Source organism: Phascolarctos cinereus, unplaced genomic scaffold, assembly GCF_003287225.1.
Source record: "Phascolarctos cinereus isolate Bilbo 61053 unplaced genomic scaffold, phaCin_HiC Scaffold_8;HRSCAF=390, whole genome shotgun sequence".
Taxonomy (NCBI): domain Eukaryota; kingdom Metazoa; phylum Chordata; class Mammalia; order Diprotodontia; family Phascolarctidae; genus Phascolarctos; species Phascolarctos cinereus.
Genome location: NW_027556291.1, coordinates 2,529,090 through 2,544,408, shown reverse-complemented (window position 1 = coordinate 2,544,408; position 15,319 = coordinate 2,529,090). Strand labels below are relative to the sequence as shown.

Genomic DNA, 15,319 nt, shown 5'->3' with positions numbered 1-15,319 from the left:
TACAACAGAAGTAGGTGAACAAAGTTACCTGGCGTTCAATATACTCAAAGATCCAAGCTATGGGGTCATAAATGTGTTATTCAACAAAAAGTGTTGGAAGAACTGAAAAGCAATTTGATAGAAACTAGGTATAGACCAGCATCTCGTACTGTAATACCAAGATAAGCTCCAAATAATACATGATTTAGCATAATCAAACTAGTAGAACATGATAGAAATTGACTATCAAATCTATGGCTAGGGGAAGAATTCATGACCAAACAAGAGGTAGGTTCACAGGAGGTAAAATGGATAATTTTGATATCATAAAATTAAAAGGTTCTTGCCCAAACAAAGCCAATGCAGCTAAAATTAGAAGAAAGTAGGAAACTGCAGGGAAAAGTCTGTGCAGCAAGTTTCTCTGATACAGGTCTCATTTTTAAGATATATAGGAAACTGAGTCAAATTTACAAGAATAAGTTGTTCCCTAATTGATAAATCATAAAGCTGTATGAGTAGTCAGTTTTCAGGGGGAGAATTCAAAGCTGTCAATAGTCATATGAAAAAATGCTGTAAATCACTAATAATTAGACAAATGCAAATTAAAACAGCTCTGAGGTACCATCTCACTCCCATCAGCATGGCTAAGATGACAGAAAAGGAAAATGATGTGCTGGAGGGGCTGTGAGAAAACAGGTACATTAATCCACTATTGGTGAAACTGAATTGGTCTAACCATTCTGGAGAGCAGTTTAGAACTATGCCCAACAAGCTATTAAAATGTACATATCCTTTGTTCTGGTGTTGCTGCTACTAGACGTATACATCAAAGAGATCAAAGAAAGAGGAAAAAGACCCATGCGTACAAACGTTTATAGCAGAATTGTTTGTGATGGCAAAGAATTGGAAACTTAGGGGATGTCCATCAATTGGGAGATGGCTGAATAAATTATGATTTATGATAGTGATGGAATACTATTATGCTGTAAGAAATCACGAAGGGGATGGTTTCAGAAAAACCTAGGAAGACTTGTATGAACTGATGCAGAGTGAAATGAGCAGAACCAGGAAAACAATGTATGCAATAATAGCATTACTATAAAAGGTAATTAACTGAAAGACTTAGTGACTCTGATCAACACGATGATCAACCACAATTCCAGAGGCCTCATGACAAAACATGCGTTCTCTCCTCAGAGAGCTGATGGACTCAGAGTGCAGACTGAGGCATATTTTCTCCTCTCTCTCTCTTCTTTCTCTCTTGGATATGGCTAACACAGGAATTTGCTTTGCGTGACTACAAATATTTGTAATGGGTTTTATTTTTTGCCCTCGTTTGGAGGAGGAGGGAGAAGGAGGAACTGAAAATAAAATAAGAATTGAATTTTTAAAAATGTTGAAGGAAGCTTATATTTTAATGATTGAATACAAAGTAGCAATTTTGATATTTGATGGTCAAGGTGAAAATTATGTGGGATTTTGGCAATTGTGATTTGTATGTGTATGATTTTGTTTTTAAGTGAACCTAATAGATTAGTGCACTTTACAGTAAAGAAAAAGTCTCTTAACTTTTGTGTCAACCAATTAAATATTGTTCTTCTGTTTCCTTGCATTTTAGCCCTGGTGGCAGTTGATGCCTTGGAGAAATCCATGGCGAACCCAGCTGTACAAGAAGAAGAGATGATTAAAGAAGAAAACTCAACAGCTGCTTTTCTCAGTCTAGCAGCCCAGTTTGCTTTAGAGGTAATACATATATCTGCTTTAGTTTTTCTCTCCAAGATTGAAAAAGAAATAGTACAGCCATCTTGCAATTGAGTAGCCATTTCTTTACAGAATTTGTTCTAAGTACAGAGCACTGTGCTAAGTGCTGGTGGACATATAAAAAGGAATAAGCCATGGCCTCTGCTATCACAGAGCCTGCTATATCTGCATCAGTGAATGAATGAACTTAGGAACTTGTTCTGTACAAAATGGTGGTCCAACCCTCCACTTTTCAATTCTTTGCCACCACAAAAAAAGAGCTGCTCTAAATATTTTTGTAAATATGAGTCCTTTACCTCTTTCTTTGATCTCCTAGGGGTTGAAACCTAGCAGCAGGATCACTAGGTCAAAGTATATGCTCAATGCAGTAATTTTAGGGCCATAGACCCTCCCAAGTTTTCCAGAATGGCTAAATCAATTCACAGCTCTACTACCAGCACATTAATGCACCCATTTTCCTCCAGCTGCGTTTGTCATTTTCCTCTTTTGTCAGTTTTGCCAATCTGAGGAGTGGGAGGTGGTACCTCAGAGTTGTTTTATTTTGCATTTCACTGATTGATAGTGACTTGGAGCGGTTTTTCACATGGGTATAGATAGCTTGGCTTTCTTCCTTTAAGACCTACTTCTTCATGGCTTTTTTGACCAATCATCAATTGGGGAAACACTATCTTTTAAAGAAGTTCCAAGTTGAAATGCAAATGCCTGTCATCTGGTTCAGTTCGAGACTCATTCCTGCCCATCACTTTCAACAAAGTCGTTTAGTCTGAGATCCTCACTAAGCTTGTTTAGCTCCTCTACCAGTCGGACCCAGGAAGCACAAATGCCTGCAGTCCTCTGCTTCTGACTGCTTTCTCTTCCACGAAGGGAGAGCAGGGTTACATAGACTTATGCCACTGATAGTCACTCCCCTTTCCATCCTGTTGACCTGTTGAGTGAGCTTTATTTTTGGTCCCAACTCTGTGTGTGTGTGTGTGTGTGTGTGTGTGTGTGTATGTGTGTATATTCTTCCTTCCTTTAACCAGTTCAGAAGAGAGAGAAGTTCATCAGCTCCCCACCCCTTCCCTATTTGTATAGAAGTCTACTTGTGCACCTCGATTGTGAGATCATTTTCCCTAACTTTACTTTCCCTTCCCTCCCCACCCCAGTGCATGTCTGTATCAGCACCGGAAGTTCTCCTGCCTCTTGGCTCTGCCCCTAACCCACTCCAGTCCATCACTTCCTTACTGAAACATTGTTAATAGACCCCTAGTGTTTAGAGGATTCAATCTAAGTCTTTTAGCTTGGCAGTCAAGGCCCTCCACAATCTAGTCTTCACCTGTTTCTCCAGCTTCATCTCCTACCTCACCTTAATTCTGTATATAGTCCACTTCTTGTCTCATATCCCAAATGCACCATGCATATTTCTGTGTCTGCTCATTTTTTCATCCTATTCTCCCTCCTTCCTTAAATCCTACCCTTTCTTCAAAGCTTGGGCTTCCTTGTACACTCACTCTAGCCTTCTTTAAACTCAGCAGCAACTCAATTCAACAAAAGCTCTCGTCATTGAAGTAGTTTACAATTATATGGCACTTTCTGATTATGAAGTATATTATGTCCATTAACACATTTGATTTTCACAACTTTATGAGTTAAGGAGTACAAGTAATATTATTCCAACTTTACAGATGAAGAAACTGAGGCTGTCAGACCAGGTGACTTTCCCAGGTTCCCTCAGCTAAGCAGGAGCAGAACTGGCCCTCAAATTGAGGTGCCCAGTCAGGGAGTCACCCAGCACTTGGCTATGGTACTGCTTTGGCACCTGCCGTATGCTACCATATATTGCTGTTCATCCTGTATTCCTGGCACCTTGCATGTAGTAGGTGTTCAATAAATGTCTCACCGGTGTCTAAAGAGTTGATAAGAAAACGTATGTGGATCTAGGAAAAAAGGCCAGTTCCAAATGTGCTTGTACATAATGCATGTGTGATAGGGAATAAGGGAACCGCAGGTAGTTCTGTGATTAGGAGCTGAGTAGCAGAGAGCTTTTAAAGAAAAGGTTAGAGGTTTATAATTGATGCAGCAAGCAAAGGGGAGCCAGGAGAAGAATTGGGAATAGGCACATAATAGGACTAGTTCTGGGAAAGACTGATTTTTGAGGGGGCAAAAGAGACCCAGAAAGGCTGTAGTAATTTAAATGAGCTGAAGGATGGATGAGCCATCCTCGGGAAATTGAGCAGAGACACACATAAAAGAGCAGGTCGAGGGGCCAGTTGTTTGTTCCTGAGGATGTCTTTGCAAATGGCATTTCAAGTTTTGTTGAAGACAGAGGCTGCAGTCATGTATTCAGATCTGTTCTTTGCAGGGTAGTGAATTGTGTCTTCATCCTCTCCTCTTGTCTTTTTTTATAAGAATGCAAAATGAACATATTCATATTACCTTCTTTTCTCAAGGAAAAGGAATCTAGACCATGGAAACATTGTTCGGGTTTGTGAAAGTCAATTTAACATTTGAGAATGTATGTGTCATCTTTGCAGAATGGGCAGCAAGATGTGGCTATGAGAGCCCTGGAGTACTTAGCTCAACGTTCCCAAGACCTGCAACAAGTTCTTACTGCTTTGAAGTAAGTCATCAGCCTCTGGAGAAAGTGAGTACAACAACGTCATATGTCTCCGTCACTCTTTGTGAACTTTGCTGGAACGTTAGTGCTGATGGGAACCATTCAGTCAGGTGGCGTCAGTACCTCCTCATGCCAAGGGTAAATCCAAGAAAGAAAAATCAGGTGGTCCTGGTTCTGCTCCTCCACCCTCAGGATGGAGCATTTCAGTTTGCTCGAAGGCTCCTGGGGGAAGCTTTACCCCCTCAATGGGCCAGTGAAAGGGAAAGTAGAGGCCAAGACTCTCTCAGGGCCATGGCCTGGCATCTGCCAGCCCGAAGAGGGCTGGCTACAGAGAGCACAGCCCATACTCCACTGAATCTCTTGTCTCCCAGTGATATGGAGAGCAGCTCTGTTAATGAGAGAGAATCCTTGAAGAGCCACTAGTAGGTGCTCATAGGCACTTTACTGTTCCAAAGCACTTTCCTTCCATTTTTCTCATTTGGCCCTCACAGTAAGCCCTATGGGATAGGGCTAGATGCTGGGGATATTAACTTGTTTTAGAGGTGAAGAAACTGAGTCTCAGAAAGATAAAGTGACTGGCCCCAGGGTCCCATGGTGGCAGGACAAGTCCTTGAAGGCCAGTACAATTTGTATTCTAGCCTGCAGCCTCAATACCTAGAAGGAACCTTGAGGCATCATCTTATCCAGCCTCCTGCTTTAAACAGTGGCTAAGCCTTCTAGGGCAGTTTGGGAACCTCTCCAGCAACCAAACCTGGGTTACCTTCTTCAACAGTTCATTCCATCGTCCTTGGAGTGCTGGGACCCCGTTAGCCGACTATTCCTGGCCTTGAAGGCCATTTCCGTGTCAGGGTACCTTACGGCACTAGTGGCAATGATGGAAACATTGTGGAATTTGATTGTTGTGAAGCCCCACATCCTGTTACTTTTTTTGTAGGTGTTTGATTCGTCTTGGTATTCCCCAAATCTCTCAAACAACTGAACTGGAAGAAAACAGGTAAGGAAACACTATACACTTCAGAGTTACAGAGATGCCCATGGTCCTCTTAGTAGGGGGCCACCTTGGCCCTGACTCTTGCCTGGGAGTAGCCAGTCTGCTGTTTCTGCCCAGTTTCTGGGCTATCAGCCAGCACAGCAGCTCTGCTAAGGATTTAGCAATTGAGGGGAGAATTAGGTAGCCATGTTTTCATTCAGAGAATCCTCTGCCTCCAGAAAGTGTAAAGGAAAAAAAAATCTCTTCAGACTTTTGCTGAGGGACAATCTCCAGAAGAAAATGGCTAGTTTAGCTCAGGCTGCCAACCTGCCAGCAGTTCTGAATCCTCTTCTTGATCCCCGTCCTCCCCTCCTTGCTTCATAGCCTGGAATCTTGTATGTCTCCTATCAGACTGGCATACGAGCTTGCACATGCAGGTGTCTATAACCTGAGCATGAGGGAAGTCAGCAGACAGACCTTAGTGCCAGCTCTGGGCAGAGAGGTCTTTAGCATCAATTATAGATGGTATGCTATGAAGGCTGTTCGCTTGGCCTTGGCCATGTGTATGGCAGACCTCAATCCTTCAGACAACTGCTGTGTGTTTGTATGTTGGGGGAGAGGGGAAAGAAAAGGCCAAATCATGGATTTTTTAAAAGTGCTCTTTTATTACTTTGAAAATACCTAGACCAATGCAAAGTAGGTTTTCATGATACTGACTAATGTTTCTATTTAGAGTTTAGGGCCTATTTTAATGGATTAATCAAACTAATTTGTAGAGAGACAACCTAATGCAGTGGAGAGAATGCCTGAGTTCTGAGCCCAGGAATGAACTCTGTGACCTTGGGCAAGTCCCCTTCCCTCTCTGAAGCACAATTTCCTCATCTATACAACGAGGGCTTTGCAGTAGATGATCTCAAAGGATCCTTCCTATTTCCCAAACCAAAGGCTTCTATGATTTTAACTTGCACTATCTGTCTGCATATTAACTGTTAATTTAGCAATATGTTTTAAAAGTTTGCTCCCTCCTTGGAAGCCTATTTGCAAGCCCATTCATCAGATCTTACAACAAGAAAGGGTAAATTAGTATCAAGATCACCAAACTTGGAAAAGATGGCTAGAGATCTGGGACCCAGACCTCTTCTTTGGCACCTTGCTGTGTGACTACGGACAAACCAGGCTCCCCGAGCCTCAGTTTTGTTACCCGAAAAATGGAGATAAGAATGACTCTAGTCCCATCCTCGCTCACAGGATGAAGCTGAGGAGGAACTGAGCACAAAAACCCAGGATATAAATGGAATGTAAAGATGTGAAGAACAGAACAATGATGATGATGATGATGATGATGATAATAATAATCCCTGAGAGAACACTGCCTAAAGGCTGTGTGAATAATAAGAACTGAATGGTACTTTGTAGCTTATAAAGTGCTTTCCCATCCCTTTTCTCCTTTGATCTTTACAATGCCCCACAAAGTCAGCATTTTATAAAGGAGTAAGCTGAGGCCCAGAGAATGCAGAGGTGGCTTGTCCAAGGTCATCAGCAGCCTCTATGTCAGACCCTTTGACCTCAGGGACTTTCTCATTTTGCCTCTGAGCATCTGCTCATGTGTTTCCTTTAATCCTTCCAATTCCAGAAAGGAAGAAATGGACAGACTTTGGTCCTGGCTGCAGATAGGTAAGCTTTGCTTGCTTCTTCTCTCTTTGTAGTCCAGCTAATGCTTTGGTCTGGCTCTAATAAGGCCTTAAAGGGCAGTGGTGAGCCTGTTGATTTCGATGTGAAGCCTGCATTAATATTTTCTACAGTAGATACCCTTGGGCTCTGTGCTCCTTTCTCATAACTAACCTTTATCCATAAGAATTTGACATAAGACAGTATTTGACAAAGTAGTGCTCCTGCTGGGTTCTCCTTGTCCTTGGACTCTGACTTGAATGGTGTTCCCTGGCTTTCCAAGATTGTATACCTTGGAACATCCAGGGCACCTCCTTCCTCTATCTGATTGCTCTTTTACTCGCTTTCATTCTGTCCAGGAAGTCTTCTCACAACACACCAGAAAGGCATTGTGGAATAGTGGAGAGATGGCTGTCCTTAGAGCCAGGAAGACCCGGGCTAAGTGTCTATGTCAATGTCTGACACAATCTGGCCGTGGGACCCTGGGAAAGTCACTTACCCTCTCAATGCCCTAGGCAACTCTCTAAGATAAAGTTGCAGGGAAGCTGCCAGTCTGCATTGATAGAGGGAGTTTCTTCATCTGGGAGTTCCCTAGGCTGATGAAATCACAGTTCAAAAACCAAACAAAACCCCAAAGCTTACCCCACTTAAAAGCATGTAAAACAGTAGAGTTGTTGACAGAGCACAGGGGGTGAAAAACCAGCCTGGCATGTCTCTCCAAAGGGCTTGGGGGCGTATAAGAAATACTCCCTGGTGATGGTAACATACTACGGGAGCTCAGTAAATGTTAAGCCAACCTAGCAATACTCTTTCAATTCCTAATCTTTCCTCCTTTCCCTCACTTCTTTCTTTTTCTTAAATTTATTTTTTTGAATTAACAAAAATATCGATTTTCTCTCCCTCTCACTTCTCCCTCTTCCGTTGTGAAAAACAAACAAAAACAAAAAACTTCTTGGAACAAATATGCAGAGTCAGGCAAAACAAATTACCTCATTGGCCATGTCCAAAAATATATATAGATCTTATTCTGCATCCTAAGTTCATTGGCCACTCTGTCAGGAGAGAGGTAGCAAGCTTTGTCATTGGCATCATGGTTGGTCATTGTGCTGGTCATAGTTCTTGAGTTTTTCACAGTTGTTTGTCTTTATAATGTTATCATTGTGTAAATGGTTCTTTTGGTTTTGTTCACCTCACTTTGTATCAGCCCATAGAAGTCTTCCCACTTTTTTCTGACACCATCCCCTTCATCATTTCTTATAGCACATATAACATTCATAGACTTGTTCAGCCATTCCCTAATCAGTGGGCACCCCTTAGTTTTCAGTTCTTTGCCACCACAAAAAGAGTTGCTGTAGATATTTTTGTACATATGAGGCCTGTTCCTCTTTCTTTGATCTCGTTGGGATTTAAGCCTAGTAGCAGCATCGCGGGGTCACAGGGTGTGCATAGTTTAGTGACTTTGGGTCCAAAGTCCCCAGCTGCTTTCCTGAATGGCCAGACTGAGCCCCTGATCCATAGCTCCACCAACAGGGCTTTAATACACCTGTTTCCCCCCAGCGTTTCCAACAATTTTCATTTTTCTTTTTTGTCCACTTTGCCAATCTCATGAGTGACCCTTCACTTCTTTCTGATCATTCTTTTTTCTTTTGGTTTCTTTACCCTAATGTTTATCTCCTTATTATCTCAATAGTGCCTTGGAAATTTACTAGCTGCATGTGTGGCCAATGACAAGTCGATATATGTCTCTGAACTAAAATCTCCTGCTCTGAACAATGGAGCCAGTACCTACTGTTGCTATCTCATAGAATCATGATGATGATTCTATGAGATAGTGTATGCTTAAAGTGTGAAAGAGATGCCGGCTTACGTTTGATGGCATTAATGACTATGGTCTGCCCAAAGGTGAAGGGATTACCCAAAGTCTGGTCTTCCTGATTCTTGGAGCTAGGTGTAATACCTTTTCTCATCTTAAATTACTTTTGGGGTGCACACAGGTGCCAAGGCTGAACCTTCCAAAAGAAAATTCGCGGAAGCTGGTTTTTTAGAAGGATTAATAATTCTCTTTAAATACCCAGTACAAAGCTTTGATACCACACTCTCCCTTTGATGCAGCCCACCAGAGACTTGCTGAGCCGGTAGCAAAAGAGAAACTGACTTTGGATGTGTGGACTAATGAAGCCCATTGGTTTCGAAAAATAGGTAAGAGGCAAGTCCACCAACAACAGAGTTGCTGATCAATTCTTCCTTCTCTTTCAGATTTCTCTTTCTCTTTCCAAGCTTTGTCTCATCTTGCCCATTAGCCTCCAAATGTCAATAACCACCACATACCGTTCTTGTGGAGGCAGTTGCCAGGGTGATGAGTGAGCAAGAGAGCACAGAAATGTCACAACCCCAGTGGGCTTTGTTTGGCCCTGGCTGCCTAATGGCCAAAGGTGCTAATTTAGCTCAGGGAGAAAATGGACGAAATGAAGCACTTCAGCTTTAGAAAAGAATGTCCGCATTCTAATTGTCAAAAACTTAAGGCTGCTCTTGACCTTAGGGAAATGGGAAAAGTCATTTTCTAGGCCCCAAGAACCTTTCTCCTTTGGCTGAATTTTAATTTTGGTATCGCAGAGATGTTGCCCAACTTGAGTATTTGTTTTGCTTAAGCCTCACTCTTTTCAACTGAATTTAACTTCTTCTTCCATTACTTCTAGTTCACGGTATCAGAGAATGTCAGAAGTCACTAGTCCCAAGGTGTCAAGTATGTGGCCCCCACCAGGGCTACATGCAGTCCACAGCACTCCTGAGGAAGGCCTTAACCAGATTCAAATGTCAATGGGAAATGTTTAGCAAAATAAATGAAAATACAATAAAACATAGATAACGTTACATTTGAAAACTTAATTTCAATATGTAGACATACAAATTAGTGGGCCTCATTTCTATTTGATCAAGTCCTGCTCCCTCAAATAAGGGAAGAAACTGAGAAGACCCAGAGAGAAAAAGGGACATGGTAAAGGTCACAAAGTAAATGTTGTACAGTGAGTGTAGTAAGCACTGAGGCCCATGGTTTGAGTCCTGGTTTTACTACAGACTTGGGCAAGCTCCTTTGCCTGTCTGGGCCTCACTTTCCTCCTTCACCAACTGATGGGGTTGGACCTTATCTCTAAAGGCCCCTCTGCCTCCACTTTCTATACCTGTGTGAATCTCTGTGGTATGAAGTCCTCCTCTGATACCTTGGCCTAGTGTGTAGGTACCCCTGGGCACTTAGTCTGCTTGCAGAGCCCCAGCTCTGGCCACTCCATGCGGGCCCATCTGGTACCCAAGGATTAGCCTAGCTCCAGGCAGCGAGGTTCATCACTAGGTTGTACGCAATGCGATCGGTCAGCTTTGTAGCCCCAGCAGTTCTCTCACCAAAGTCTCAAGTGTAATGGAGCAGGACCAGGACTTCAAGGTCCCAAGGCGGTGCAGGTAAGGGGCCCTTAGGGGGTCTCCCAGGAGCATGTCATAGGCCATAGGAGCATGTCACTTGGACTCTCCACCTCGAATTATTGATCCCTGTTGGCCTTCAGACTAAAGTTTGGGTACTGAAACTCTCAGTTATTTGAGAGACAGTAAGTTATGGCACCCTGTGCAGAGAAACATGTTGAACTTACAATTCCATGCTTTTTCTTAGCCCCCAAGAGAATAGTAAGAACCTCTGAGTCCTCTGACTATACTAATATGTCAGGATAGGTGTAGCAGTGAGTGTACTTAAAGGTAGAGATGATGTCCAAAAGGTTTTCATTGTGCCACTCTGGTGTGTTTACTTTGAGCCTGGAACTTGGCCATGCAGTGTGAAAAGTGCCCAGGAACCATGCGAGACTTCTTCCTGCTTTCTTACAAGGTACGGTTCTTCTGATGGGGATCTAAAAGTAGGACTGTGCTAAAGAGGTGGCCTAGAGCTGAGGGATCTTTAAATGTGTGTAAGCAGGGCTGACTTACAAGGAGGTGGGCACTCCTGGGGTATGGTATGAGGAATGGTGGAGAGAAATCCCCCTTCCCCCAGCTCCACCCCATAGAGAATATAGGCCTTTCTTCCTGCAACTTCTGAGATACCTAGCCGTGGCCATGTCTGCTCTGCTTGAATGTATCCTAGAAAGTCAGAATTGGAAAGGACCATAGAGGTCATTGGATTCCACCCTCTTAATGTACAGGATAGGAAATGGAGGCCCAGAGAGGGCCATAGAGAGGGGAACAGATTTGAAATGCTGCTGATTATAATGCTGCAGATCCCAGAGCAATCAGCAGTCATTGATGGTTAAGGTTAGTGTGTGGTGACCTGGACTCCAGGCCTGGCTCTCCCACTTCCCTTGTGGTTTGCCCCTCTGGGCCTCGGTTTCTTTTGCATAATCTCTGTGGGGTGGTAGTTCAGATTTGCACATGGCTTTGGGTTGTTGTGCTGGGTTTTTTTCCCAATGGGAGGCCCGGGGGTGTTCCCCACCCCAAGTGAAAGGCAAAAGCTTGTCCAGTTTGTTGTGTCTTCTTGGTCCAGACCAGTGAATTCAGTGGTGTAGGAAACTCCCAGTGTGGCAACTCCCTCTCCCAGTGCAGTTCAGTAACTTACCTGAAACTTAAAGTTTGAGAGAGTCTCTAGGCCTGCTAGAGGTTAAGTGACTTGTCTAGGGCCATCCAGCTAGTACATGGCAGAGATGAAACTTGAAGTCAGGTCTTCCTGACTTGAAATCTAGCCCTCTGGCCATTACCCGAGATGGCCTCTCAGCCAACCCAAAATATCAGCACACATTTCAGTTCTCTTTCATACCAAGAAGGGCTCTGCTTGTCATGAGGAATCATTTGGAAATTATAACACAAACTGAAGAGAAAAATCACTTGATAAATGAATTCTAGGGCAGGAAGTAGTTCTTGCTGCTGGGAGGGTAAGATCCCCTGAGGAAGGTATCACAGACACCACAAAAATCAGGGTGAAGTGAAAACCTGAGCCCCTTGTCCAGGTGATATACTATGCCGTCCAAACAGGCTGTGACTGATTTGCATTTTGAGTCTTTTTTTTTTTTGAGAATTTTGAGAATTTTCACCATTCACTCATGTTGTGCTTATTTCTCCTCAGCTCTCCCAGTTTTGTCCCTCTGAGAAAGCAGTTCTGATTTCACAAAAGACATGTTTGCTGATGGCAGCTGCTGCTGATTTAGAACTAGGGAGAAGCGCTTCAGAAGCTTCCCAACAGGTAACATAGAGCAAAGAGGACAGTTGGCTGCCCAGCTATAAAGGAAAGATCCAGGCAATGGGAAGGGGGTCGTTTCTCTCCGCTGTCTTCTCTTCCTTTGATCCTGTGCTTCTTAACTTCCAGCTTGCCTTCCATCCACCTCTGCTTTCACTCCCCTCTTGTTCCTAGAGGCCTGCAGTGGCCCTGCTTGGCTTTCTCTCCTCCTCTTCCCTTCTCACAGGGGTTTGTGTGAGCCCCTATATTCCTTGGGCAACTCTGTCCTCTTGGAACATTCTGTGCTGTATCTTTTAAGGGATTCTTCATCTCTGGGTATCCCTGTATCTATGAGTGCCCCCAGGACTTTTGCCCAAATCCTTTACTGTTTTTCTTTTCACATTCTTTCTTTGGGATAGTTCATCCACTCTGGCAATTTGACAAGTGTGTGAAAGGAAGTGACTCGTGGGCTGACTTGCCTCAGTAAGAAGTCCACTTGACTGAATCCAGCTTGCTTTCTCAATCCAGCACTACATCTCATTCTGACATGTCTTAAAATCTCATTAACTCAAGCTAAGTATGAATGAGAGAGCACTGATCTGGCCAAATCCTCCTTTCTGTGTCTATATCCTTATGCCCTGGGGGAAAGAGAGCATCTCTTTCTTTCAGATGCCAAGGGGAAGGGTCAGCTTTGCTGCTTCACTTTTCTTTCTCCTGTTATAAGCCAATTATTACCATTTGGCTTCCTCCCACATTTTTCAGATCCAGACTTTCCTTTCCATACTACTATTACCCAAGCCTTTGGTCACCTGTCACCAGGACAAACAAACACCATGGCCCTCCATCCCTCCTGCTACTCTCTAGTAAGTGCAAAAGTCCATGCCTAATGGAGAAAAGAATTCACCTTCTCATTCCCTAGATCTAGAACAGCTGGAACACTGGCTCTAGAGTTGGAAAGAACCTTTGAGAACATCTAACACAACCCCCTCATTTTTGCAGAAGAGGAAACCGAGGCTCTGAGTGGTTAAGTGGCTGACCCAAGGTCACACAGGTAGTGAATAAATTAGTAGAGCTGGATTATCTACCATAATATTTCTTTTCCTCTCCCTTCCCTTTTTCAGAACTTTCCTCTTTGAAGAAGCCTATCCCACTTATACAGGGTGTCTTCAAAGTCTTAGGGCAGTTTTAAATATCCTGCCCTAAGATTTTGGGGACACCCTGTATATAGACCCAAACCTGAAACACAGCTGCTCTGTCTTTGGCCTTCTCTGAAAACATTTAGAGGTATAGGGAGTTAGGGCCTGGTCCTGGGATTTCAGCAGTAGGATATTCTGAAGTTTACAAAGAGCTTTCCTCACAACAATCTTGTGAGCTGAGCATTATCACCCACATTTTACAGATGATGAAACTGAGGCGGAGGGAGATGATGTGACTTGCCCATGGCCTTACAGGTGGAAAGTAGCAGAGCCAGGATTCAAGCTGCCTGTGTTTTGCTTTTTTCTGTGTTTTTCCATAATCTTTCCCCCCTCATACCCTTTCTCATCTTTCCCTAGAACTCAATAAAATTGTACTCTTTATCTTTGCTCTTTGATTTTTCTTGCTTTTGGATGGGGTCCCAGGTAGGCGCTCAAGAATACTCGGCTCCCTTTGTTCTTCTGAGTACAGGCTCTATCACTCCTGGGGATTAGGTCCCGGTGTTCTGGGTGTGTCTGCTGAGAACCTGCTGAGTTCTGGTGTGCTTGAAGGCCTTCCCCCTCCCCCTCATGTGTTCCCTGTTCTCTGAGGCTGTTCCTCAGCTGAGGCAAGATGATTGAAGGCTGCAGATAGGTTGCAGTCATCATGTCCCAATTGTTTTCCCCCCCTGCTGTGTGGGTGGCCAGAGGAGATTGAGGGCCATGTCTTACAGAGTCTCAGTCTTGGAACTTGTTACCGAGTAGTCTAAATGGTGCTGTGGCTCGCCAAAGACATTGACATGCCCCCAGGTTTGTTGCTGAGCCGCCTCCTTCTTCCAGAGGTATTGGGGCTGTGACCTCTATCAGGAGGCCACTGTGGTTTTAGAAATGCTCAGGCCATAAAGATGTTTGATTTTCAGAGCTGCTTTTTTGATGAGTTGTCGTGAGATGTGTTTACAAGTTGTTGAGAAATTCTTTGTTCTAACTTAATGGTGTCTTTTTTGCTACATAGACTGAGATGCTGACTCATGCACTTGAGCACATACAGGGGTGCAAAGAAATCGTGAATGTCCTGAAATTAGCAGGTATGATGGGAGCTAGAAATTTGGGAAGAGAATTATGTAGTTTCTTTAGAACTGCCACTTCTGACAAGCAATACCACTATTAAGTATGTTTTCCGAGGTGATTGGGGAGGGGAGGAAAAGAACCTATATGTTCTAACGCATTTATAGCAGCTCTCTTTGTGGTGGCAAAGAAATGGATATTGAGGGGGATGCCCATCAACTGGGGAATGGCTGAACAAGTTGTGGTATGTGATTGTGAGGGAATACTGTTGTGCTGTAAGAAATGATGAGCAGGTTGATTTTAGAAAATCCTAGAAAGATTTACATGAAATAAAGCAGAGTAAAATAAGCAGAACCAAGAGAATGTTATACACAGGAACAGCAATATTGTCCAAAGAGTGACTGTGAATGACTAAACTATTCTGAGTAATATACATACATATATATATATATATATATATATATATATATATATATATATACATACACACACACACACATATATATATGTATCTGTGTCAAATGTTGGCCTTCCTTAATGTGAGCTTGGGAGGGAGGTAGACAACTCAACTGAAATTATAACAACAAAAAAAAAATTTAAAGATGTATTTGGAAAATATTTAACGAAATAACTAAAAATGTAATAGAATGTTAAAAAAAACCAAACCACTTCTGGAGTCGAGTGACACAAAACTGGGACCACCACTAGAACCTTGAACTGACGGGATATTGAAAAGCCTAATGGCGTCCTCGGTTACAGGTTATCTTTCGTAATCAACAGATCTTGGTAACTGATTTGAAACGAGAGGAGAGAATCCAAGAGAAGCCCATGGTTTCATACATGGTAGGCAGAAGTTGTGTGGTAGATGGGAATGGTGAAATCAGGAGGAGCAACTTGAATGATGTTTCATTTTGGACAGGTTGAAT

The 15,319-nt window shown here is 43.1% G+C and overlaps 1 protein-coding gene across 1 annotated transcript in view; it reads left to right on the top strand.

The window, feature by feature from the left end:
- TEX11 (testis expressed 11) overlaps positions 1-15,319 on the top strand; it is a 148,176-nt gene that overhangs the window by 119,291 nt on the left and 13,566 nt on the right. The window contains exons 12-19 of the mRNA XM_020976509.2: positions 1,598-1,722; positions 4,254-4,339; positions 5,271-5,330; positions 6,940-6,980; positions 9,087-9,173; positions 10,772-10,842; positions 12,067-12,183; positions 14,341-14,413. Of these exons, the coding sequence (XP_020832168.1) occupies positions 1,598-1,722; positions 4,254-4,339; positions 5,271-5,330; positions 6,940-6,980; positions 9,087-9,173; positions 10,772-10,842; positions 12,067-12,183; positions 14,341-14,413 (660 nt within the window). The remainder of the gene's footprint in view (positions 1-1,597; positions 1,723-4,253; positions 4,340-5,270; positions 5,331-6,939; positions 6,981-9,086; positions 9,174-10,771; positions 10,843-12,066; positions 12,184-14,340; positions 14,414-15,319) is intronic.